At 37.3% G+C, this 27,849-nt stretch overlaps 1 protein-coding gene across 2 annotated transcripts in view; it reads right to left on the bottom strand.

Annotated features, from left to right (window-relative positions):
* Nucleotides 1-27,849, bottom strand: part of evi5l (ecotropic viral integration site 5 like) — a 49,516-nt gene that overhangs the window by 3,565 nt on the left and 18,102 nt on the right. Inside the window, exons 2-21 of one of the 2 annotated variants that reach the window (XM_084396800.1) lie at nt 26,171-26,547; nt 24,481-24,670; nt 24,127-24,351; nt 23,558-23,632; nt 23,332-23,457; nt 22,426-22,569; nt 21,938-22,027; nt 21,751-21,848; nt 21,546-21,606; nt 20,967-21,020; nt 20,439-20,471; nt 19,712-19,852; nt 15,856-15,972; nt 15,480-15,620; nt 15,002-15,169; nt 14,506-14,652; nt 13,911-14,006; nt 13,466-13,561; nt 9,070-9,277; nt 41-201 (exon numbers count right to left, since the gene is read on the bottom strand). In XM_084396800.1, the coding sequence (XP_084252926.1) occupies nt 41-201; nt 9,070-9,277; nt 13,466-13,561; nt 13,911-14,006; nt 14,506-14,652; nt 15,002-15,169; nt 15,480-15,620; nt 15,856-15,972; nt 19,712-19,852; nt 20,439-20,471; nt 20,967-21,020; nt 21,546-21,606; nt 21,751-21,848; nt 21,938-22,027; nt 22,426-22,569; nt 23,332-23,457; nt 23,558-23,632; nt 24,127-24,351; nt 24,481-24,670; nt 26,171-26,412 (2,613 nt within the window). In that variant the 5' untranslated portion in view covers nt 26,413-26,547. Of the gene's footprint in view, nt 1-40; nt 202-8,219; nt 9,278-13,465; nt 13,562-13,910; nt 14,007-14,505; nt 14,653-15,001; nt 15,170-15,479; nt 15,621-15,855; nt 15,973-19,711; nt 19,853-20,438; nt 20,472-20,966; nt 21,021-21,545; nt 21,607-21,750; nt 21,849-21,937; nt 22,028-22,425; nt 22,570-23,331; nt 23,458-23,557; nt 23,633-24,126; nt 24,352-24,480; nt 24,671-26,170; nt 26,548-27,849 lie in introns of those variants that run through there. The other variant, XM_084396799.1, reaches the window with a different exon arrangement.

Here is a 27,849-nt window from a genome sequence, read left to right as displayed (position 1 = left end):
TACTATTATTATTATTTACTTTTGACGTGAAATGTTCTACCTTGCCACATAAGCTGCAGTGTTTGGGGCCCAGATCCCTCCGAGGACTCGTCAGAGAACAGTCTCTGCTGCTGAGCGCTTGCATGTCTGCTATGTCTCTAGAGTTGACAGGTAACCAGGGCACTGGAGAAGGAGGAGGGCCGTACCGGAAACCTGCTGGATCTGCAGAAACCAATGAAGAACCAGTATTAATCACACAAGACAATCTGATTGTATCAACACACATTTATTGCTGTATTGGCTTCGCTACAAAAGCAAAGGTGTGTGTGTTTTTTTAAGCTTTTGCCTTAAAAAAAGGATCCCCCCTCACTCCCTCAATAAATCTTGTTGATCAATACCTGTTTTCCAGCCATTATCGGGACTCTTGAGTGTGCTGTTTTGCTGCATGATTGGAGAATATGGTTGTATCTCTTGGCCTGGTTCCTCTGGCAGCGTAGTGACTTTTACGGGGACAGACCAGCCCACCAGGCCTAGATAGGGCACGTCAGCTATGGGAAAAGAAGAACGAAAGCCTCCCTTCTTGCTCTTCTTCACCAGAAACGAACGAGGCATGATGAACAGAGAGAGCTAGAACCAGTGACAGGGAAGACTGTCGTGCAGGGCTAAAAATGGAGAGAGGAACATATATAGGGACATGATGCATTTTAATTACATGTTAAATCTCACCATAACATTGATTTAAATGAGGATTGAATATTGATTGAACAAATATCCTTTTTTTCACACTATAGAGGAAAGCACAGATTCCGTTGAGTGTAAAATAATGTTTCCTATATCGCTTTGCATGATCAGCTCTGATTCAGCATATTTTGCAAGTAGCAGCCTTCATGAGGGCAAAAATGCATTTCCCAAATAAAAGGATAAAGCATTTTTTTTTTTAATAACTAATGAAACACGAACCCAGGACACTAAACGGAAATCTGTTGTCATCTTGCAAGTCAGACTCTCAACTGCTAACCAGAACATGACAGCGTTTTTCTGTTGAAACACTAGACTTCTCATTATTTACAATAATTTTAAGAAATGTTACGTTGAGCTTTAGCCAAGGGGAACGCTATTCAAATATGAAAACAGGAATTTCTGTAGCACCTGCTATTTTACATCGACTCATTTTATGATGTCAAACAGGCCTATGTTAAAATAATAATTTTCTAATAATTTTTATATTGTTGTATATAGTTATTGAGTTGATATAATTTTTTTTTTAAATGGCTGGGACTGTTGGCTTAATGCCTGTATCTGGTGTACCTAATATATATATTTAACAGCATAATAAGTAAAATTTAATATATGAATTGAATGTGAGCATGTTACCTCATCGTATTGCCTTAGAGTTTATTAAATGCTCATACTGTAAGCTGAATTTAAACAATGATGATAATTGTTATGATAAATCACTTTGGTCTTGGTTATGTTTGGTATATCCTTTGACATCATGAGGTTGGTAAAAAAAAAAAAAAAAAAAACTCCTGTACAAAAACAGCCTCCAAAACCTAAAACAAATATTTAATAATTGTATAAAGTTTGAAAAATAAAAAGCAAATCTAACCGTTACTTCAATGAATGAATGAATAAAGACTGCAGTGGTTTAAAAGTTATTTTTTATCTATTGAATCACCACAGACAGAAAATCTTTTGCTGACATCTTACTGTTGATTAAACATATCACACATATTAAAGCCATGGTAGAAGCCATTTTGTGTTTCTGCTATTGCAAGGTACTAATAAAAAAAAAAAAAAAAAAAAAAAAAAAAATCTGTGATTACTTCAAATTATTAATTTTAAACATCAACAGACCTTTTGTAACCTTGTTTAACAATAATCTTCAGGATGAAGATATTGATATTACATAGCCTATACATTTTAAAAATGTTGACATAAATATCTGCAAAACCCCATAGCAATTAACCCCTTCCTTCCAGGGAACCGTAGTATATCGTTTCAAATATATATATTTATTTTTTAAGATTAATATATGATTTAATTATTTAAAGTATTAATGTGGAAATGCGGTTTTAGGGGTATTATCAAAATGTAATGACACGATTTTGTACAGGCTAACATAACATAAAACATGATAAAACCTGAACCTAATTTCAAATCAAAAACGTTGCTATTTTCAAAAATATCCGCCAGTTTACTGCCATACGAACTTATCTTAAACTTAAACTTATCTTAAATAAATTGTCAGGACTTACCAGTAGATGCGCCCAGAGCCAGCCAATAGTTTTTTCGAGGTGTTTCTATAATAAAATGCACATTAAATGCAGTAGGCTATCTTTTATCTAACTGTATTTATTTCAAAGAGATTAGGCCGAACTACGGCGTCGTATGTGTCTCTGTCACCAGCAGTAATAAATCACTGAGGACAGGTGCGCGTTCCTTAAAGCGCAGCAAAACTGAAACTTCGCGAGGTAACGCGCGTTCACAGCACCGGCCGACCACAGACGCGTCAGTTTCCGCCGCGCGCTCTGCCTCGAGCTCTACAAACTCGAATGATACTGACTTCTGCAGTGCGAAGGAAAACTACCAGCAAAATAAATCAGGGTGGTCTCATCGAAAAGAAAACGCGTTCTGTTGCATACTACATCTGAAAAGCACTTATTTTGTGCAGCGGTGCATGGATGTGACTAATAAAAATCACTCTTGAGTTGCAAAAATTCTTGCAATAGTCATTCATTGCAAATCTAAACCATAAATAGGCCCAACAGTGCGATATGGTTGTGAAGGTGTGATTATGACACATCATTCAAACCCAAATTTGCTTTTGCCCCTGCTTAAGGCAGAAAACAGATTCAGACCCCCATGCAGATGGATGAAGAAGAGAGGGAAAAGTGATGAGACTGTAGAAACACTTGACGAACCGTGGAGAGTGTGGTTGTGTGAGGTGCAACAAGACTTTGCTTTTTTAGCCCATGCCTTGAAACCATATAGATAACTGACATTAAGTCCTCATGCATTTAGGCCAACCAATGTGACATTTCACTATGGGGCGGAGAATAGGAAGAAACTCTTTTGGTTAGTTTGGTTAGACTAGGTTTATTAGTTAAGCCAGATGAGTTTTAAAAATGTTTTCCACATAAATAAATTGATCACTCTTTTAACATCATAAATGCTAAATAATACCTACACAATACCAAAATGTGCACTTTGCGAATGTAAATGTTTATTCTTTTTTTCCCCCTTTTTTTTTTAAATACATTTTATTTATCATCAAATACAGAACACTGGATCATCATTTGATAACATTGCCATTTATATAATCTTTAGTACTGTCATTCTTAATAACACATCAGTAAAATTGTAGGAGAGAGAGGATGTAAATTGATGGGTGTAACAGGGAGACAATTGGACGTTTACAGACTGGTGAAAGGAGGTAAGGCAGCTATTGGAGCACTATAGAGGAGATGATGTCAGATCAGCCTCTGCTTTATGACTTCATGCCCTCGCTGGCCATTTATTTAATATGGCTACACCTGAAAGCATAATGTGATGACGTTTTGACCTCTGCTTTTGGGGTTGCTGTTTTAATGCGCACTGTGTTTCATACTACATTTGAAAACATCCAATGCATAGTATTCACATTTTCTGTGTGCTTGTAACACTGGTGATATTACATGCGCTATATACAAAAATAAATCAAATAAATCAAAATAAATAAATAAGGCAGGGTACACCCCACTTTCTTCTCATCTTAAAAAGAGGAGGACAAAAAAAACCAAAAAAAAAACAGGTATCGTTGGAATGATTTAGTATACTACCACTTAAAACACATCCTGATATAGGAGGCATTAAACAATACATGAACAGTGTTCTTTTGACCAGCGGTTTGCATGCAATAAAGGGTGCATTTATGCAGTGTTGTTGTAGTTAGGAAACAAACAGGAGTTTCATTATGAACATTGTTGACATGACAACCTTAAAAACAAGCTAACAACAAAAATGGTGAGAGATAAAACTCACAAAAGATGCTGCAAATAACAGTAAGTAAAGGTATTCAGCTTTAACTGGAACAGTGGTACAGTGTTTCTGAGATATGTGAAGGACCTTGTGCAGGGAAAACTGACTCATAATACCACATCATCATCACCATAACATTTTTCATTCATCCTTTTTTCTGCTGATCACAAAATAATTTAGCCAAAAGGCTGAAATGTGTTCTACCATACCGTAAAAATGACTTTACAACAAAATCGACTCAATTAACAACAATGGTTACCAAACTCATTCTCTCAAGGTAATTTCAAAACAGACATTTCTGATTTCCTATTAGCAAATATTCTTCAGAAGCTAAAACGCACACCACAAAACCGTTGTGTGTTGTAATCAAGTTGTGAGGACAGTTTCCTTCGACTGTTTGAAATCCAACAGTCCCAAACCAGAACAAATGTTGGTAAAATGACTGCGTGAATAAGGTCTTCATCTACTGGGACCCTCTGAGGTTTTGCTTTGAAGACCAGCGAATGAACTTCCTTTACTCGCTGCTTTTCTTGTAAAGAACACCGGTTCATAAATGTTACACAGTTCTGAAACCAGTTTTGTGGATGATTTTAAATGTTACAAAGGTCATTGCAGAACAGGAAGGATGTGCTAAATCAGAGTACAAACCTAGTAGGAGTTGATGCTGGAGGTGTTAAGTTTAGTTTTAATTTGTACTGCAAAATGAAACAAAATAAAAGTCTGTATGCATAAATACTAATTTGCACGGTCTATTTTCTTTTTTCTTTCAGCTATAACATGTCCATGAGATATTTTGAAAAGTAAAAGGGTTGTAACAGGTTTGATGAAAGGAAAAATAGCCACTCCAAAAGACAACATAAGACAAGTGTCAGTCAATACAACACTGCGAGAAGTTAAAACAGCAACCCCAGATTATCATGAGAGCTGACCCCTCAAAAGTAGATATGCTTTATGAACACACTTAAACGGCTTCCCATTCAGATTCAGCACACACTGTAAATGCCTTTTTTGATGTCTTGTAATGCATCAATGTCAGAGACATTGAGAGCAGCTTCTCACTGTTTTTTGTCAATAAAGGGTGCAAATGTCGCGTCTGAGCCGAGGGACGGAAGTGTTTTGCTCTCAGAAAGTCACGTAAACCCCTTTAACCCACTAAAATTAATGCAACGATCGATGAGCTTTAGCAGAATGAGGCAGTAGTGGGGAAAGGCAATGACACTGATGCACCAAGTGTGGTCAGACAAACACGACATCGTAGACAGTACCGAGACAGATGGAAGTCTTAGACTGGTTACGAAATAGTGGGTAGAATAATTAAAGTGACCAAACTTGCTTAAAAGGAAGAAAATTGTTATCAATATACGCATATATACAAAATCTCACATTATTTCGTATCAACTGTCATTTAGTTTAGTAGTTATGTTTGTTTGTAAACCTTCTGTAGTTCAATCAAATGCAAGCAAGCAGTAGCTCTACAAGTCAAAAGGACTTGCTTCAATAACACAACCATGAGCAAGTCATCGCAAACACTTCAGGAAGTTGCTTTAGAATCAGCGCAAACTCAAAATCTCATGTTAACCGTAAGTCAGGATCAGTAACTGACTATAACTGGTGGTTAAACGCAGATTTGTGAAATGCAAATCAAGTTCGAATACAAGTCTAGGCAACTCATTGCCGATGAGCGTCAAGTCAATAATAAGTTCACAGTATATCTTGGACATATAGATCTACTCTACATGGGAGAGGGGTTATCCTTGTGAACATTTAAAAATAATAATAAAATAACTAGAAATGTCATAGCAGCAGTTGTTTTTCATTTCTTTACCTTTTCTGGACTAATCTCTTTTCTGGAGACCCTGTAGTTTCAGCCTCAAGCTGTTTTTCAGGATTGGCACAGAAGAATAGTATGAATTAAATATTAAATATTTTGGCCTCTGTATGCATGAAGTACATGTACATTATTAAAAAAACCCAAGAAATAAACATAAATAACATAAAAAATAAACATTTGGCAATGTTGACACACAATAGTTTTCTTTTGGAATGGACTTTTTTTCCCATCCAAAATTTTGATCACCTTTCTTTGTTTTTGTATAAAACACACACAAATACATGGATGAGCTACTGTAATATTCATCTATGCATGTAACTATTAACATCCCTATTATATCATATAATACGACTTTGTTCATTCTTATTCTCCTTCAGCCTTTACCTCTCATTAAAGTGATTGTAGTGTCTGTTGCGTTTGAGAAAAACGTAAGAGGTGAACATCCTCTTCAGAAGAACAATACAGAAAAATGAAGAACGTCCAGCACCATTTCTGCTGCAAGCCTCTAAAGAAACAGTAGACAAAGAGAGAGAGATGGTCCCTACGTTAGGCACCAACTGAGCGTGACAATCCTATGATTTCCAAAGCCAAAGATTTGATAGGATGTTGCTAATCCAAATTCCTGCTTCATTTTTCTCTCCTCTGCCACCTCATTTCAAGCCAGATGGCTGTTGTATTGGTGAATTCGGTATGCTCAAAGGGAGCGTCTGGTTAAATTAGGGTGCTTTCACACTAGCACTTTTTGTGCGCACCCGGGTTCGATTGACGTAAGAGTTTGGATGATGTGAACGTTGTTTTCTGAACTTGGGAGCGCATCCACGAAACGTACCCAAGTCCGCCTAAAACAGGGAGGTCTGGGGTACGGTTCGCTGCTGACATTTGATTCTATAAATCCGTAGTTGCGTCCCAAATGATGCACTATACACAATGCTAGGGTTGGGAATCAAAAATCCTTACTTAAGGTACTTACTTAATACTTAAAACTTAATACTTAAAGGGTTAGTTCACCCAAACATGAAAATTATGTCATTAACGACTCACCCTCATGTCGTTCCAAGCCCATAAGACAACAGACCCGGAAGAGAATACAATGCTGAATAAAGTCGTAGTTTTTGTTATTTTTGGACCAAAATGTATTTTCGATGCTTCAAAAAATTCTAACTAACCCACTGATGTCACATGTACTACTTTGATGATGTCTTTATTACCTTTCTGGACATGGACAGTATACCGTACATACATTTTCAATGGAGGGACAGAAAGCTCTCGGACTAAATCTAAAATATCTTAAACTGTGTTCCGAAGATGAACGGAGGTCTTGCGGGCTTGGAACGACATGAGGGGGAGTCATTAATGACATAATTTTCATTTTTGGGTGAACTAACCCTTTAAGTAATACTTGTTATAAAATTTAGTGATTTTAAACCATTCAAGCGCAAGAAGATTCGTGCACTTTTTTTATGTGTTGCGCACACATCCAAAAAGTGTGCACAGAAAGCCGCCTCTCATACTAAATAGTAAAAAAATGTCAAAATATTTGCATGTTTTGCATTTGTTAATGTTTTGCATTAAGACTTAAAAGAAATGTGAATGATATCCAAGTTTGGAATCGAAATTAGGAATCGATAAGAATCAGAATTAATAAACAGATTCGGAATCGTTGAAATTCAAAAGATACCCAACCCTACACTATGCACGTACACACGATGTACTTATGCACAATGAACTCAACAGTGTATTAATTTTATAAGGTTACTTTGTCATTCAACATCGGTCTGAAAGGCCCCTCCCCCTCCACTCCTTAATTAAAGCTGTGAAAGATGAGTGGATGAAGTGTCCAACATTCCACACTTCATTTTTTGAGTTAATTAAGTGCATCATCCGAGTATTTAAAGTGTACTTTTTCTTTTAGGAATTTTCAGTGTGAACACACTACTCACACTTTTAATACTACAAAACGGCAAAGAATAGTGCACAAGTATGCGAATTGGGATGAACCTTTTGTGTTTGTGTGTGTTCTCACTCAATTTCCTGACAAGTGTGACTGACGCACTGCAAGCAGAGAGAATGTATATCTCATTTCTGCTTGCCTTCAGCAGAAATGGACTCCCGCGCTCTTTAGAACATTTGCAGTACATACGCGGCAGATAGACGCAAGTGCCATTATGTGCTGACGCTTGGAAAACAAAACCAAAGGTTCGAAAACCATAATATGAAATTAAGCTGAGCAACGCTATGTGTTTTACCGCCTTCACCTGCGTCGTGACGAGTGGGGAGCGATCGAACTCGGGTTCGGACCAGGCAATCGTGACAGCACCCTTAGAGGTAGTTTCAAAGCCACACTGTTGTCTTTGATAGGAGAAAATGGCGAAAATGACCGAACTTTCTTGCACTCTGAGAGGAGAATATATATGTTGGTAGATGGTACACAGAACTCAAATTCAGTCCTATGAATACAATACGTTTAAGAATTACATGTAGTGCAACAGACACACTAACAAAAAGACAGTAAAAGAGAGAGTAAGGCAAAGAGAAAGAATAAGAGAGAGAGACAGAGGCTGTGTCCGAAACCGAAGGCAGCTGCCATGTGGTTGTATGAACGTACCGCCTTAGGAAACTAGTTTCAGGCCAGCTTCCAAGACACCAAACGTCACGTCTAATGATCTACAACAAATTCAAGTGAAGTTTAGACATAAACCAAAGAAATACTTTTGTGAATACAATGCAATTTCTGTATAAAATGTCATCTCAAGTTTTCAAAAACATAAGAAATACAAGATTCTTTTTCATCTCTTTATCAGATGTCATTTTAGCACGAACCGCCAAACTGAATGCACAGGTTTGTGGTCGAACAGATGGAAGGCAAACGTTGGATCGGGATATGCCTTGGTGCCATCATACTTTCGTATACTGCCAGTAAAGGCGGCGTTTTTTCAGATTTCGGACACAGCTAGAGTGAGGGAAACATATACTATGAGAGTGTTGCGCTATGCATCAGTTTCCTGCCCTACCTCTGACAGCTTTTGGGTGAATGTACATAATCTCTCTCTCACGCTATATGTGTGTGCATTTTGTGCAGTCTAATCATGTCTTTTTCTAAAGTTCTCAATTCTCCTTGTCCCACAATTTCAAGGAATCTCAGTTCTCGAGTCCTTCGGCACACACCATGCCCGGGTAAAGCTGCTGCTGGTTAGGCAGAGGGTCTTGGCAGGGGTTTGGAATGGGGTTCCTTTCCTCTCCATCGCTGTCCGTGCTGCCTTGACTGTCCAGACGAGGTGACGAGTGATGCGGATACAGGGCGGTCACAGGCAGGTGGCTCTGAAGAAGGTCCTCGTCTGAACTGAGGTAATCGCCTTCTGCAGACGCTGGGCTTTCCAAACATAGGTCCTGATAAGCACCACCACTGGGATTCTGGAACTTGGAGCACTGTCCACGCAGCTGCCTGATCTAAAATGTTCAAGAGAAGGGCAAGTTGACAAGTTCTATATACCAGCAAATATTCTTACAAATGCACAGCCCTGCAGAAAAGACCTGTTTTCAAGGTAGTTTATGCTGTACTGGTGCCCGTCTAGCCAGGGTTATTATAGTTGAGTAAAACGAAAAAAAAACTAAAACCATATGAAAATTCTGTCATCAATTACTCACCCTGTTGTTCCAAACCCGTAAGAACTTTGTTTATCTTTGGAACACAAATGAAGATATTTTTGATGAAATCCGAGAGGTTTCTGAACCACCCATATGCAGCAACACACATTTCAAGGCCCAGAAAGGTAGTAAAGACATCTTTAAAATAGTCCATGTGACTACAGTGGTTCAAATGTAAAGTTATAAAGCGTTGAGAATACTTTTTGTGCGCAAACCCCCCCCAAAATAATGACTTAATAATAAAAATAATCAACAATCTCTTCTCTTCCACGTCGTTCTCATACGCTGTTGATGTAGTGTAAACAGTGCAGCGCTTCCGGGTTCTACGTCAGAACGGCGCCTTACTATTGGCCGACGCTGGTCATGTGAGCACCATGACACATGCGTGTGATGCTGACGCAGGAGCTGGCCAATAGTGAGGTGGCGTTTTGACGTAGAACCAGGAAGCGCTGCACTGTTTACACTACATCAACAGCGTATGAGAATGACGTGGAAGAGAAGAGATTGTTGAATAAAGTCATTATTTTTCTTTGTTTTTTTGCGCACAAAAAGTATTCTCGTCACTTCATAACATTAAGGTTGAACCACTGTAGTGGACTATTTTAACAATGCCTTTATAACCTTTTTGGGCCTTAAAAGTTGAAATGACGTTGCTGCACATGGGTGGTTCAGAAACCTCTCGGATTTCATTAAAAATATCTTCATATTTGTTCTGAAGATGAACGAAGGTCTTGCGGATTTGGAAGGACATGAGGGTGAGTTATTAATGACAGAATTGAACCCTTTAACTGAAATTAAATAAAATATTAAAAAAACGTATTTTATTTCACATTTCTCATTTTCATCTAGTTTAACTTGATGTGCTAAAATATCTAAAACTAAAACAAACATTCATAAAACTATAGACATATATATATATATATATATATATATATATATATATATATATATATATATATATATATATACTATATATATTTTTTTTTAAACAAAATTACAAAAAGTGCATAGCAAAATTACTAAACTGATGAAGATGGAAAATATAAAACCAAAAACTCGTTCAAAATATGAATAAAAACTGTAATAGTATCGGAATGAAGCAGTGCCAGCATATGGAAAACGTAGTGCGGGTGGTTGACCAAGGAAGTATAGCTGATTTAGCTAATTAAAAGGCCTGGTAAGCATCCAAAAAACAACATACACTATGAAAGTGATGCGATTTATTCATAACCATAAAAAAGGACAACATTAGCTAAAATAGACACTGTAAAATAAATCACCGACTCACTTTTGACCTGTTAAAAAAAGGGTTAAATCGGAAAATGCTCATAACATGAGTTTGTGGTTTATTTTCTGAGAATCAAACAGAAATTTTTAATTGACATTAAAAGGCACACCACACCACATTTACCGCAATTTTTTTTTTTTCAACAGGTTGGTGTGTTTCCATAGCAACAAGTAGTGGTCTTCAATGTGTGCTGATGGAGTATTTAAGTTCTGCTTATCAGAGAGGTGTTAGAGCAAAGTATACACAAGCTACGTGATTGAGATCAGTTTGTCACTGAGACTTCTCTGTAAAACACCCTGTGGTTTGGTTTTAATTGATGATCACGATTTATTCGAAGATGTTGTTACTGTGTAATTACACAAATAAGTACTGAGTAATATTAATTAACTACATGTACTTACTATAGGGTTAAGGTTCGGGTTAGTTACTTGTAATTATGCATCATTTACTGTTATTACTATAGCAAGTACATGTAACCTGTAACTCGCCTTAAAATAAAGTGTTACCAAATTGATTAAGAGGCTTTTTACTGAAATATTACACAATTCACAAATGATATAATACATTTTTGCACGAAAAGCACTACAAGATGTATGTGTTTAATCTTAATTGGAATTTAGTGGTTTTATCTATTTACCTTTTTATTTTTTTACCTTTTTTTTAATCTATGTATTCATTTTAATTTGGCTCCATATCGATCTTCAAGACTTTTTGCAGGTTTGTTGTAATATGTAACGTTTGTTGTACCATTTGTATGCTTAAATCTACATGTGCCCTTGGTGAATATGCGACTCTGGATGTGTGTGAATCACGTAGTGAGTGGATTTTCTTGCGTGACAGAAATGGACCACAATTTTTCGCTCTCATTTCAGATCTTCCCTTCTGAGTCAGTGAGCTTAAGTGAGTGTGATTGCGTGTGTATGTGTGTGTCTCTCCTAACATTCGTGAGAGACTTAAACAGGTATTCTGCTAAAATCTCAGATCTGAAACGTCATGGGTTTCCCAATAAGTCCTTTAGCAATTTGTGAGTGTGGGAGTGGGAGGGGCTGTGGTTAACCAATGGAAAAGCTTCCTGAGACAATCATCTACACAAGCCCCACCTCTCACTTCCTCTGTCTGGTTGATCTCGTTTCAGCCAAAACCACAGAGCAAAAGTCAGTGCACAGCACTTCCGAATTAGGACATCACCGAGATTTTTTTTTAATCTCGAAAGGCAAAAAAAAAAGAAAAAAAAAAAGAAGAAAAAAAAAGTATATATATATATATATATGTATGTATGTATGTGTATATGTATATATATATATATATAGCCTTGACACCAGACAAATTTAATAGAAATAGATGGCTGTGTACTGCAGGCTAGTGATGACTGGTTTATGTTCAATGACATGGAAATAAAACAATGCATTGATATATATTGCTACCTAAAGCCACCTTTTGCGATGTCTATCCAATGGATTTGTCGGCCACCATAAATGAAATGAATGAATGTTTTTGAATGATTTAAATTTTCTGTCTAAATAGTGATGTGCGATTAACTGCAAATAATTTGAATTCTTTGGCATTTCATGTCAAATTTGAATCAGCACTAATAAATACACAATATATGATAGAAACGTTTTTTTATGGTAAAGGTAAAGGATAAATTAGCTAGTTAGTACAGATTAATTTGACAGTATCGAAACCCCCAATTATAATATTTACCAGTTATTTTATACTGTTAAAGTACAAAAAAAAAGTTGCTCTGAAATTCGCAATCATCTTGTGTTATATAAGACTGTGGGGTTTCTTCAAGTTGATTTGTTTTGATCAAAAATGATTCTAAATCTTTGGCACTACAGAACATATGGTGACCTGATTTCATGGCTGAATATGAGCACATGTAAAACGCTGATGTAAATCCGTCCTTTGAAAGCGCCCACAATGCATCTCAACTCAGTGATTACAGTAACCATGAAACTGGAGCATAATCACTTCAAATTTGTATGTAAACACTGACACAAGCAAAGCCATCGAGCGAGAGGAAACGTGAGTGGCGATGACGAAATAAAAAAAACGAAAAGATGGATGAAAACGAGAGATGAAAGACTCTGATACGTGAACAGAGAGGTGAAAGGGAGGGAAATACATTCAAGAGAAACAGAATGTCAACACACTCTCACACCCCCCTGTCACGAAAGGTTTTTCTACAAATGAGCAAGATCATCACATGAAGTGCGTGAGACCGGGTTGTGACAGGGTGCGTGGGTAAAGCACCACAGTATCAAACCATCAAAGCCGCCTGTGTGTGTGAGGGCATATGGGGGAATGGGGAAAAAGATTTTCGAGTGGTTTTTATTGTGGTTAGGGAGGCTCCCAAATGCCAAGAAAAGCACTACAATACCACTCTGGGGGTGAGGTAGATGAGGTAGAAATGTAACCACTCGTAGAGTGTACTAAGAAAAATGGTGGCAAAGTGCAGACTATAAAACATATAAAAGAGCCATACTAATAGGAATAAATGAAAATGTGAGAAACCAGGTTTGTGTAGTAGGGATCATGGTACAGTAAGTGCTTTTTTAGCTACAATAATGTGGGTTGTAAATGTTACGGACATATTTTTCTGATCACAGATTACGATGCAAGTGCAAAGACCGTTACAGATATCAGCCGAACTTGCATACTAGTGCATGTATGGGTGTGTTTGTTCGTGAAAATCTCACCTCGTTCTTAAGTTCAGCGATCTGCTGCCTCAGTTGAGTTATATACTGTTTGGAGTCTGAGTGATTCAGCTGGCCTTGGATCAGTCCTTCCTCTTTCTGTAGGCAATACATACACACACATTTAAACTTGATTATACTCTGTATATACCAATATATACACAGAAAACAGACCATATGTAACACACACACACACATTTAGTGGTCAACTGATATTTATCAATGCTGAGAGAGCTTTACCTATAGAGCAATAGCCAATGTAATCCTGATATTTGCATTAAACTATTTACACAACGTTGTTAACTTATTGCTAATGATTCCTCAAAATTCAACAAAAAATTGTGCATTATACCAAGTGGCATAGCTGTTTTACAGAAGAGAAATACAACTTCTGTTAAATAGTCAAGTAGACACAGTTATTGCACATATGTAGGCCTGTATTTCTCACCTGTATTTCTAGGTCGGCTATCTTTTGCCGGAGTTCAGCCATAGCGGCCATGCTGTCAGCTTCTCTTAGACGCACTGCCATCACCTCTTCTTTGCTCTAAAGGTAAGACAGCTTCTACATTATACACATAAAATTCTACATTCTAATTAATGCATTAATCTATAAATGTAATTTTGGTTGTAGTCTAGCTATGTCTATTTGCTAGGGATGCACTGATATTAAAATTCTGGCTAATACTACTGATAAGGGGATACTTGTTTTATGTTATGGCTGATGACGGATAAATGGCATATATTAAAATTATATACTATTGTCTAAACAAATAAATAATAAAACATTAATCATTGTAAATGCTACAAGTGAATAATAGTCATTACAGCAAGATAAACTACAGCATGATATTTTTTATTTATTTTGACACTTAAGAGTCTTTTAAAAGATTTACTTTAAGTGAGCGTTAGATGATGAAGGTAATCTAAAAAATGTCTCATGCTAGGCAATAACGGATGTGGCACAGATTTATTGTGCATCCCATTTACTGTTTATCTCACCGAATCTGTCAATCCTGAATTGTATGACTGTGAATGCGTTGTACCTTGCAGTCAAACTCAGCCTGCTTTCTCTTCATTTCGTTGAGCTGGCTTTGTAGTGTTTTGTTGTGAGAAAGAGCATTCTGCAGTCTCTCCTGCAGGCCGGCGCTCTCTTGCTCATGTCTGCCAACTAGTTTACAGTTGATCTGGTTCTATGGAGACCAGGAGAAAAGGCAAGGTGTTGTTTGAAGACTTTTTTTCTTCTATGGGTACATTGGATGTTTTCATATTTGTTTATTTTGTGTAATGGCCATTATGTGTGTTTATGTGTTCATTGGTGCTGGCCACCAATGTATAAATTCACTAACTGTGTATGTAAGTGGTAGTTGTGTATAAAGATAGAGCAGGTCTTGTAGTCCATAGACCTATGTGGGTTTCTTTAAGAGGCAAATGCAGTAACCCATATATATATTTATAATTCAAAATATTAACAAAAAATATAAAAATACATTACTTTTATACTAAAATAACACTGATACAGACAAACATTGCAGTTCTAACCTGGCTCTCCAGCTGCAGGTTTTTAAGTTTGACCTCTTTGAGTTCAGCCTGACCCTGAGCCTCTCGCAGTCTCAAACTCATCAGTTTATCCTGCAGCTCATTCAACGCATTCTTCTTAGGAGACTCTTTCCAATGGCCTCCTCCTCCTCCTCCACGAGACGTATGATTCTGTCATAAAAAAATTAAATAAAACAAAAAGGTTTGCAAAGAATTCGATTTGAAGACCCGTAGAAGAACCAATAAAGTAATGGAATGGGGGAGAATGGGAAAGAATTGTATTAGTCCCTTCTTGATTAACAGAAATTCATACTGTTTTATGAATGTCAAAACAATCAACAAATGAAAATGACAATGACAATGCAGTGCAAAACAAAAACAAATCTGAATTCTGTAGAGTTCAGAGGATTTGGACAGAGTTTAATTGTGTAAAGATCAGTAAAGTTGTGTAGAGTTCAGTAGGGTTGTGTAGATTCTGCACCTGCCAGCAGTGGTTGAGATCAGTAACGGCCTCTTGCATCTCTCTGAAGGAACGTAGGGTCTCCTGCTCTCTCAATTTCACCAGCTTCAGCTCCTCCTGCAGCTGAGCTACATTAATCTCATCAGGCAGAGAGCTGTTCCTCTACAATATGCAGACAATATACCATTAAGTATTATACATCAGCAACATTTAGTACTAAAAAGCAGTATATTTTTTCATGCAATTCAAAATAATTTCACTTATCATTTGTGTGCGTACAAGCCATATCAGCCGTATCATCGCCACTGATGATCTAATCATCACCACTGGTGCAGAAGCATCTTTCCAATTCATACTTGAAAATTCTGACTAAAAAGTCAGACACACATGCACACACCTTCTCCAGATCGAGCACTTTGTCCTGCATTTCTTTCAGAGCACCGAGTAGTTCTGCTTCCTGTAGACGAGACTGTTCCAACTGAGTTTGTAGCCCACTCACAAACTCCTCTGTATACTACAGACAGAAAGACAAAACGGATTGAAACACTGGTGGGTGCAGAGAAGGTTATAATGGCTGCCATTACATCAGAGTATATCAGATATAAGGATTCTGAACACAACAAAATTAAGCTTAACTGTACAAAAAGAGCATTTCTTTAAACAACAGCACAACAGTAGGGTTCAGGAAGTAAAAATCCCAATCATTTTATGCACAAAAAAACCCCGATAAACCTTTTAAGACAGCTCTGACATCCCAAAAAAAAAAAAAAGAGATCATCCTTGGGAGTATTCCCAAAAACAGATATTCCTTGGATCCATCAATCAGAAGAAAGTGTTAACAGAAACGAGAACCACGCAAAAAGAGCTGAGAAGTGCCCTCCTGCTCCCATGTAGCATTGCAAATGATGTAATCAAAATACTTATTTATTTGTATATATTTTAATATTTTGCAATAAACTTTAATATAATGCAGTTTATAGGGCTAGGCGATATGATGATATATATATATATATATATATATATATATATATATATATATCGTGGCAATACCGTGTAAAGCTTTTTCTAAATCGTGCATATGTAAATATATTTGCGCAAGCCTGCTTAAATTTATAGACACATTAGAGCGACTACAGGATGTGCTTGATGTTAAATGAAGCACTATAAGCCCCAACTCAATGTGGTACTCGTGTCTTAAGCGCACCCACAGAAAGCTGCTTCTCACATGGCATGTGTGTTCAGTTCTCTTTGACGATGAATTTTTGAATGGCCAAATACACACACAATTATGTCAAAATGTGTGCCAATACATTTGATCCTTGCATTAGGGCTTAAAGTGACAGCAGCCTATTATGACTGTGCTGCCGTCTTTTTCATTAAACCACAAAAGACAGAAAATCACTCACTGCTCTTGACTGAATAACTTTTGTAGCTTTAATAAGAATCAGTGTATATTTCCTGAAATAAAATCTATTATTTATTTTTTTGTGGTATTTCTTCTTTGCATGCTACTTTTAAATAGTACAGTACTTTAAAAATGTAAAGGATTGCTTATTATATTGTGTGTCCTATTGTTTGCAATTTGTTGTGTAGTATAAAGTCTTGTAATCTTTTTGTAATGTTCACAGATTTCAGTGCACAGATGTGTGATTTATGGATTACAATTTTATATTGAAGAAAGTTTTTTAAATCCCTATGAAGAAAAATTCTTATGAATCCAAGGATACTGAAAAAGTGACCTATATACTCGGTGGAAGAATTTATATTCTAATTGTTACAATAATAAAAAAAACACTGGTGTTATATTTTACTAATATCACTGTTGTTACCATTCTATTAAAGTGATAAGACAATCGAGGCTAAGTGTTAGTGCCTACATTTACGGTAACACATGACCTCTAGACCATTATGCCATAAAATAATTTCAGCCTCTTTTGCATTTCCAAAGAAATGTAAGGTTATGTATGAAAAACAAACAGTCATTCTGTAAATGTTTACTCAGAGCAACAGCTATGCTTCTGGAAATTTTAGATAATTTGTAGCATTATCGATCACTGTAGTGGCAGTGTTGATGTGAGTGTGCTTCTGCCTTGTCCTGTCTGCATATACTGTGGCCTACCAGAGGGGGCTGTGGCCTGCCCTGGAGACTTGTGTGAACACTAGTTCCCACGGACTTTTACTTCTGTTTTTCTTACCTCCCTCTAGGCTTCCAGTCACTTCATCATACCCGTATTACTCAGATGTGTCAATCGCATAAACTCTCGCTCATTCTACCTCGGTTTACTTGTAAAGCACTAGCAGAAAGACTGGACTTTTAGCTAAAAACCAAATGAAACCTTTCCAGACAGCAAAGCACAGCGGAAATGAACCTTTCACAAGAGAAAACTAGTGTTGCCAGTGATCCAGGCTCCACTAATGACATTTCACTGAACGCTGATACTTGGAATTTAAAATTAAACGATATAGGTGAATATGTAAATATGTGTATGTGTGTGTGTGCTAGAAAATGGATATGAAACGTAGACCACGAATAACATTTCATGTCAACCACAGCGAGCCCCAGGTAATGAAACCAGATTCATCAGATTTAGGTTGAATAAGCAACATAAAAACTCACCCTTAAACATACTAAATCCCTGTCAGATCTAAACTGTAGTGTTTTCTTTATTATAGCTATCAAGAAATTGATATCTCTGTAAAACAATTCAATAACTGGTCTAAAATAAGAAATGTGTGAGAATTTTGAGGGTGAGCGCATGCAGATTTTTGCCAAATTAAAGAAAAAATGGTTTTGTTGAGTAAATAAAACGACTGGGCAGCAACTTTTATCAACTGCAACATTACATGGTTTACACTGAAATGTAAGAATTTTTAGAAGAAGATTTAAGAGACGTGTGAACTCATGTTGGTTTAAACAGTTAAAAATGTACCATCAGAAGGTAATCCAAGATGTCTATAAAGTTTTTTTCCCCACCAGAACTCCTTGGTGGTGATAAATAAGAATATTCATTGTTTTTATGAACTCTAGAGAGCCAAAGACTGCCTTATTTCATAAATGATGCTGCAAGAAACACGATTGTCAAAAAAAAAAAAAAAAAAAAAAAAAAAAAAAAAGAGTTAACAAGATGATTAGCTGTTAGATGCACACGGTACACTAGTTCTGTTGAGATCAGCAACGCTATGGGATGGTGGTCAATTTTGAGTGTAACACAGGAAAATACATATGACCAGAGAGTGTTGCTCTGAGTGCGAAACATGTCAGGCTCACACTCAACATGACACACACCACACCCCGACATCTTCTCACACATGCCTTTCACTCACACTTAAATGAAAAAAAACAAAGATTCCGAAAACCCCCGTTAGATAGCGATGCTTTAGCATCCATTCTTCTCATTTGTGAGGATGACGACAGTTTTTACAATGTAATGATGGGTTCAAACAGTCAACTTAGTAATAATAAGTCATTTTCATAAATCTTACCAGGATATAATCTCTGAACTATCAGTGACCCAGTTCAGGGTAATTCTGCTGTGCGAAAGTAGATCTTTTGACTAAGAATAGCCTGCAGCCATGTGTACAGAGAACATAATGATGGTTTCAAAATATTAAAAGCCTGTTCATATGGCATGTGACTTTGTTCAGATTTCCGGTAAACAGCATGATCTCACAATGCCACTGTATAAAAGAGAGAATATTTCTAATTAAATAGTAGGTACCTTCAAAAGGCTGAAGCTAAACTTAGTAATAAACCTTTTTGTTGTTTTCGGCCAATGGATGTGATTGTTAAGTCTGTTTCACACTGCACATGTAAGCAGTGAGAAAAAAATAACTGGATTGACAAGCCTGCAGTGCTTTCACACAGACAGCATTTCAGAGCTGTGCTGCTATACATTGGGTAACTCCATTGATTTTTTCCATTGATAAATTCCAAAATGGTTCATGTAAACTTACGTAAACTGCCTAAATCATCTATATTCAATTAGAATTGCTGAATAGAAAGTGCTCTTGGTGTGTCTGTCATGTTTTGTGCAAGTTCCACAAGCAGTGGCAGACATCTTTTTTTTTTAAATGATGGGAGAGCAGTTCACTCCAGTCATTTTATGTAGCTTCATAAAAGCCTATTTTTAAAAAGACTATCAATAAAAAGGTTTTTGTAGCATTTTATCTATAGTTCTTGCTGAGGTCAGCTGAGTGCAGCAAAAATAGGCTCAGAACCGTAACTGAACTTGTAGCTAGGCATCTGCTGTTACCTTGTGTTGCTGAAGTTCGCGTATGGTGTCCTGAGCTTTTTCCAGACTCTCACTGGCTGTATAACACTGCTGCCGAACTACAGCAAGTTCACGCTTAATAACGTAGTTCTCCTCTGCCTCCTGGGCTCGTGTCACCTGACCCTGAGAGAAGAGAAATGGAGTAAGTGTCTTCTTGGGAGATGTGTCTCTTTACTTAAGGGTTAAGGGGAGATAAGTATGGCATTCCAGTCAAGGTAATGAGAGGGGCTACATGCAATGATACCTCTGTGTCATAAAACCAAAGAAGAAATCTGATCAATTCAAGAATCAAAAGAATCCCACTGAATTTTGAAATGTACTGAATTACATGATAAAATATGAAAAATGCCACCAGACCTAATACGGAGCCCTGATGCACACCTATGCTTCCACATCCCACATGCAAGGCTACACTGCCGATATAGAGTGTCAGGGTTAACCTTCACTTGGAGCACCTCTGGGACATTATTCCAGTCATACAGACAAATGTGCTGTCAAGGCAGTGATGGGAAACACAGAAAAACAAATAACCATTTTTCATGCAACAGGCCCATTCTCAGAATAGTGTGGATGTGACAGTGCACAGGCAGGAAAAAGAGTGCATTATAGTAGGAACTGTGGAAGGTTGAAGAGAAGAAGCATGTGATTGAGCAATGGGAGGAGGAAAGGAAGGAGCAATTAGTGTGCAGCTGGCTTGACAGTACTGTACCTGAATCAACCTGTCTGCTAATGCAGCACTCTCCTACAACACCACAAGAGATGAGGAAGAAAAAAGAAAGAAAGGATACAAAGGGAGGAAAGAAAAGGTTGGAAATAGGGAGAGAAAGAACAGGAAAAAAGGAAGGAAACAGAGGATAAGAAAAAAGACGTTAGACATAGACAGACACACACACACATGAAGATAAGAAAAGGGAACATTTAAAAAAGTTACGTAGGAAAAAACAAGTAGAGAAAGTTTGTAAAAGTATACAAGTGAATACAACGAAATGAGTTTGTTTGTGGTGAAAATTGTAGGGAAGAAATTTCAACAGAGGAAAGCAGAGAAAAAATAAGAGAGATACGACTTTAAAAATGTACCATCAAAAAGGAGACAATACAGCTGAGCCTCTGTAAAGACATGCTCTAAAAGTTTACATGATTCACATAATAAAGATATCTACACTGTTTACTCAAACACAAACTAATCAGGGCTATTTTAGGGTCACGCATATCAGTTAGAAGATAGAAACCATCTCACTTTCTCCAGTGTCTCTATTCTCTGCTTCAGTAGTCTATTCTCTGTACGTAGTCTCTGTTAAAATGAAAGGGATTTTTTAAGATGTATTTTATTCAAAAAGCAAATGATTAAACATAAAATAAATAGATATAAAATAGTTAACATTTGCATCTAATATTTTATTTGACCAAAAATATGTTGAATCGTTTTATTTAACAATAGCAACACTGTAGTTTAACACATGCTAGTAATTAAATATGTGTAACAGCATTATCACATTTATTCAGTTTGACGTTATAATTGTTTCATCATGTTCACTAGGAGCAATCATTCATGTTCACATTCAAAGCTCCAAGTGGAGCACTTATTAATGAGGAAATGATGGAGAACTCTTTATGGATATTTGGATATATAATGATGGATATTTTATTTATAATTCAAACCCAGATGGGGAATTAAACAAAAGTAAAGTCGTACATTCATTGTACAATAAAATGTAATTCTTAATTAAGTTAGTAAAATATCATTGGGTAAAACATGCGCATACAAATGCAATCTACACGTTATTCCAAAAGTTGCACCAAATTCAGGTTTACAAACCTTAATTTCAATCTGTTCCTCCATCTCTTTGTTCTTAATGGTGGTGTATTCTTTTTCTAATCTGTGAATGAAAATCAACAATCGAATCTAGAGAAGAACCAAATCTTAGTTTTTATCATCATCATAATATTTCAATATCATGTACTATATAATAATCATATTTGATGTGGAAGCTCAATTTACTTTTTACTCTCAAATCACTCACTTTTTCATTCTTTTGGGATTGTATTTGACCTGATAGGCGCGTAGTACAAGTTTATCCGGGCAGCTATCAAACTGATGTGGAATCACCTTCTGAAAGTGCTGTGGTGAGAATATTAAACGAACATCAGTTAAAGTATTGTCCATGTATAACATATTGATGTACATAACAGAGATGATTTTCTCCTAACCTGTGACATTCCTTCCATGTCTAGCTGTATGAGGTCTGTCTGGTTGTACTGCAATATCGCTATTCCAACTCGGAATATGATCTCCAAACCCTGAAAAAACACCCCACAGTATTCTTACAATCACAGACTAACAACTATAACAAATATCCACATTCTGATATTTTCATGTCTCTAATAGGTTTTTACAACCCCCTAGATGCATTCACTCCTTTAAAAAGCCTGAAAACATGCAAACATATCATGCACATGATTTTGCTGGTCTATCATTGACTTTACTCTTGCCTTATTATTGACTTTAACACTCGTACAAAACTTTGCATTTTAGATAGTATACACATTTAGTCTGATTAGGACCATTTTTCCTTTTGAGAAGGTCCCTAGAAGTACGTTTTTCAGATTTTTCTAACTTCCAGGAACATTGTGTTCATAAAGCACACAGCCAAGTCAGTAACATGCATGGACACACACAAAGTGTCTTGTGTCCATACCTCATACATAAAGATGTCAAAGATACGTGTAGCTATTGGCAGGGGCAGGAAGGTGAGGAAGAGAGTGAGGAACCAAGACGAGGCGTACATAGATGTATGGAAACTCTGAGAACGGAAATGAACGTTCAGCTCTGGCAACTGCTCCTGATCACAGAGATGAAAACATGGAAGAGATACAAGAAAAAAGTCTGGTGAATGATATTAGATAAACGTACTTCTGAGAAGAAATTGAATTGATTCTTAGTTTTCACACTGTTTATGTACTATAAATCTGTTGCCTCCTTGTGGACAAACATGGCATTACTCCAGACATCTTGGCATGCAGTATACTATATAATAAGAGAGATTTGAAATCACCTCATTGGAAAAATGTTAACTATAAATAAGATTTAAACCACGTTTCCCTTTTAAGTCAATTATATATTGGCCCATATATTGGTGACAATCAAGACATTCAGACATTTAAGTAAAGCTGAAAAAATTTATCACGGTTTCCACAAAAACATTAATGAACTGTTTTGAACATTGATGGGTCGCGCCAGCATATTAGAATACATCATATCGTATCATACTGAAGACTGGAGCAACTGAAAATTCAGATTTCCCATCACATGAATAAATTACATTTTAAAATATATTCAAATATAAAATTTCAAATTCCAATAATATTTCACAATATTACTGTTTTTGCTGTATTCTTAATCAAATAAATGCAGCTCAGGTGAGCATAAGTAACTTCTTTGAAAAACATTTTTGACCCCAAACTTTTGAACTGTAGTGTGTACAGTGTCCTGTGACCCCTCTAATACAACAGTTCATTTTTGTCTGATATGTCTTTTTCCTATAATGCTCCCACAATATTATATGTATATATTAGCCTGAAATCTGGAAAGTATTCTTCCTTACCTGTAGCAAGTGTTCAAACTGGTAGATGCACAGACCCAGCTCAGCCATGCTGGGTTTAAACAACTCTCTAAGCCTGTACTCCTGCATTAGTCTGACAAACACACAGAAAGCCTCCTCCTCCGGCATCTACAAACACACAATGAATTTGATTCATGCAAAGTTTGGATCACAGACATTTCTTTACATTATTTTACTTCATTATTATAAGCAAAACACAGACGCAAACCTGCATAAGAAGCAATCCTACGATGAAGGCACTGCCCTGACAATAACCAACCTCACGATCCACCAGAGAATATGCCTGTGAGAAAGAAACACACCAAAGGTAAAGCGATAGTTTAAAAAAGTAAAAGAAAAAAACTATGAAAAACCCTTATGATTTTCTTTATTCCATTTATCTCAAAATCTTCATGAAAATCGTATCTTAACAAAAGTGAAAGTGAAGCCATACAAAATCTGTTTGTGGCGCTCTGTAATTTTTGAAGGTTAACATTCCCTGCTCACCACGGATTTATACTGAATAGAACAGCGTCAACATTCTGCTAAATTTCTTCTTTTTTTTTATCTACAGAAGAAAGAAAGTCGTGCAGGTTTGGAATGACACTTAATTTTTGGGTGAACTACCCCTTTAATGTTCTTTTTTGTTGTTGTTGTAATTAGTGTGAAAATTACTTTTTGTTCATTTTAAAATTTGTTTAATAAACCACCTCTTGCTCTTTTTCATTGCTCTATAACGTCTCCACTTCCATCTGATCTGCTCTCTCCTTCTTTCATCACCCTCTCTGTCTTTCTCACCTTCATAACATTAAACAGAACTTCCTGTCCCAAGCTGTCCTGGCCTTTGAAGAAGTCGTGTTCGGGATATGTGCGGGCAATATCTCTGCGTATGAGTTTTTCACAGGGCGAGGACATCTTCAGGAGTTCAGAGTACTGATTCTTCACTGGCATGTCGGTGGCATTACATAACAACTGCCAAACGATTGCTCGGAAATGATGAGGAATGCCTTTCCTTATAAGCTCCTGCGGAGAGAGGGAGGTTGAGGCAGAAAAAGAGATCAATGTACAAGTTTCAGGTTCTTTAGCCTTTGAAACTAACGTCTATGACGTGGGTCATTCACATTCTTAATGAAAGAAGGACCAATCAATCACCTTCAGAAGTTTGTCCTTTTTTCGTCTCCACTCATCCCACTCGTTGACGATGCGTCCCCACAGGATCCAGGTGTCTTCTTCCAGATGGGACAGGTTAGAGGACGCAGATGAGCTTGACACCAGAGAGGAGCCACTATTCCTCCGAGATCCACTCATTGAGCGCATGGATTTGGAATCTGCTTCTAGCAACCTGAATTCAGTACAATACACTGCTATTAAGGTATACAAATGGTAGTGCAGCCAAGGGGTTAAAAAGATCTGGGATGCTACTAATGTGCTAGTCCACATTTTCTGAAGAGACTTGATTGCTTTATATGATGAACAGATTGAATTTAGGCTTTTATTCACATATAAACATTGATCAGAAAACATAAACAGAAGCTCAATCAAACCTGCTTGACGTGCGAGAACAAACCTCAATGGTTCTTGACGAAGCTCAAACGTGCTGCGTAACACACGAGAATGAACCTTACTGGTTCTTGCAGAAGCTCAAATGTGCTGCGTAACACAAGAACAAACCTCACTGGTTCTTTCAGAAGCTCAAACGTGTTGCGTAACACGAGAATGAAGCTCATTGGTTCTTGCAGAAGCTCAAACGTGCTGCGTAACATGAGAATGAACCTCATTGGTTCTCGCACGTCAAGCGAACATGCTAGCGCTTCCGTTTACCACGACTGATGTGTGCCTTGATGAATGTTTATATGTGAATAAAAGCCTTAATTCAATGTTCATCATAAAGAGATTTAGAAAATTTTGGACTAAACCGATGATTCATATGGATTAGTTTTATGATGTCTTTATGAACTTTTTGAAGCGTCAAAGTGGTAGTTGCATAGCTGTCTATGGAGGGACAGAAAGCTCACAGATTTCATCAAAAAGATAATTATTAATGACAGATTTTTTGGGTGAACAAACCCTTTAAAGTCCCTACTAATTTCTGCAACGGTTGCTGCCTTCTAAAAAGTTCATTAAAGTTCCACATTCAGCAAGGTAACTGTTGCTATTGTCATTGCCAGGCAACCACCAGAACTGATTAATAGCGAAAGGTTGTGTTACATATCAGCTGTTACAGGAAGAGAAGCCAGACTGCTACGAGTTTCACACAACGCTACTCGCAGGTCAAATAATAAACCACACACACAGCTTTCTGTCTCAAGCACGCACAGCATTACATTTTTAGAGGCTCTGGTACCTTCAGAATGATGTCTTTCAAGTATGTACACATGCACGCACATAGTGTGTTGCTGTTTGACTCACTTGATATTGCAGACACTTGCTCTGTGCAATTACCTCTGTGACTCATGTCGTTTCTATACAGGTTTGGAATAAAACTTTCTTTCTTCCATTAAACTCAAAATCTGATTTTAAAGAAAATCCTGGACACTCCTTTCAAAATATTCAGTGAATGAGAAATTACAAAAAAGTACCATAGATGCATCACAAAAGTCAATAAGACTTTTCCTCAAAGCTTCCGGAGACTAATATAGCATGTTGTATGGACTGTTTTTAAGGTGCATTTTTGTCATTTTGGCACATAGCCTGGTTCTCATTCAAAGCGCAGCCAGGATATTGACCTAAAAAATCAGCTTTTGCATTCCAAGAAAGAAAGAAAATCATGTAAGTTTGAGGGTGAGTAAATAATGATATGTCACTTTAAAAACTGTTTGCGTGTATGGTGCTCTTGTTCTACCTGTTCTGTTCCTCCAGTTTAGCCAGAAGCTCGAGCTCATCTGGACTGAGGTTCTCTGAGTCAGCAGGGGAGGCTGCCGGGGCGGAGAGCGCAGCATCATGGGAACTGGAGTCTGGACTGAGAACTGGGCTGCCAACAAAACGAGGGTCAGTTTCCAGTCCGGGAGGCGAGTTGAGGTCCTCCAGTTGAACAGAACCTGCCATCCCTCCCTCTCTCTCTGGGCTGCTGCTAGGGCTAGACATGACGGAGGAGTCCAGGACAAGAAAAGATAAGCAGTGATGTGGGGACGTGGAAGGATGCTGCAGGGGTCTTACAGGATTGGCGCTGTGGACGTAGACAGGCCTCCTTGAAGACGTGTATATCAGGCCTGGGATAATCTGTGGAAATGAGATAAGTAAGATTATATATTGTAGTGCTGCGTAATTAATTGAAAAAATTATTGAGATTTTGATTATGGCTACTGTGATTAACCAATTAATCACTCAGTGATTATGATGAGAGGTTCTCTAGAATTGTCTACAGGGCTTCAGACTGCGACTAAACGTTCGCATTTATGAACTTTTTTCCTGCTGGTGGGACTATATTTTGTTAGAGGTCGCACTGGTTTCACAACCAATAAGCACCACCATTTCTGTTGCATATCAGCAGTAAGCATTAAAGGACAAACGTGACAAAAGTAGAACAAAACAGTGCTACTTGTTTGAACCGCACCACATAGACCATTTATCAGCTTGGCCCAAAAGACATCGTAGTGCTCACGGACTGATCTCGTTCATGCGACCATCCACTGAGAAGCGTTCGAAATACAAACTAGTACAAAATGTATACAAACTAGGGATGTACTCGAGTACTCTGAAGTGACAGCAATGATCGATCATGAAAATGATTATCGCCGTGAGTTTCAAAAATATATTTATTTTTCTTTCTGCTTGGTTATTGCAGCCTTTTGGTCTGATTGGTTACTGTTAGGACAGCATGCCTTCCAGATTGGCTAAATAAAGTGAAACTATTGATTTGAAAGTGTGCAGTAATGCCTGGAATCACTTTGATCATGAAAATACAGTTAAGTGCAAGATGTGCAGCACCAATCTGCCATATACATAACATTATAATGAGAACACTATTATAGAAGAGCGGGAAGAGCGCATCAACAATGGGAGTAACACTTTCTGGCTATCACTATGGATGCACCGATATGAAAATATGCCCGTTACCGATAACCGATAATTCTTGGGCCCTATTTTAACGATTTAAGCGCATGGTCTAAAGCGCACGACGCAAGTGCACTTAGGGCGTGTCCAAATCCACTTTTGCTAGTTTAACGACGGGTAAAATGGTCTTCAAGGGTTGTCCCTATCCTCTTAATGAGTAATGGGTGTGTTTTGGGCATAACGTGCAATAAACCAATCAGAGTCTCATCTTCCATTCCCTTTAAAAGCCAGTTGCGCTCACGCCATGGCGAATTCGCAATTTATATTGCGGAATTTCCAAGCAGAAAAACTGAATGCTTCTCTAACGAAGAAACAGATCTGGTTGTGCGCAAGGTTAAAGCGCGGGAGCAGACCATCTATGGGACAAAGTGTACGCGTGCTGTGCACCCGCCTATAGGCGCATATTACTAACGCACCCTTTAAATAACAAAACGCGATCTATTTGAGTTGCCTCAAAATAGCAACGCG

Source organism: Rutilus rutilus, assembly GCF_951802725.1.
Source record: "Rutilus rutilus genome assembly, chromosome: 2".
Lineage (NCBI taxonomy): Eukaryota > Metazoa > Chordata > Actinopteri > Cypriniformes > Leuciscidae > Rutilus > Rutilus rutilus.
This window is presented reverse-complemented; position numbering and strand designations above follow the sequence as displayed.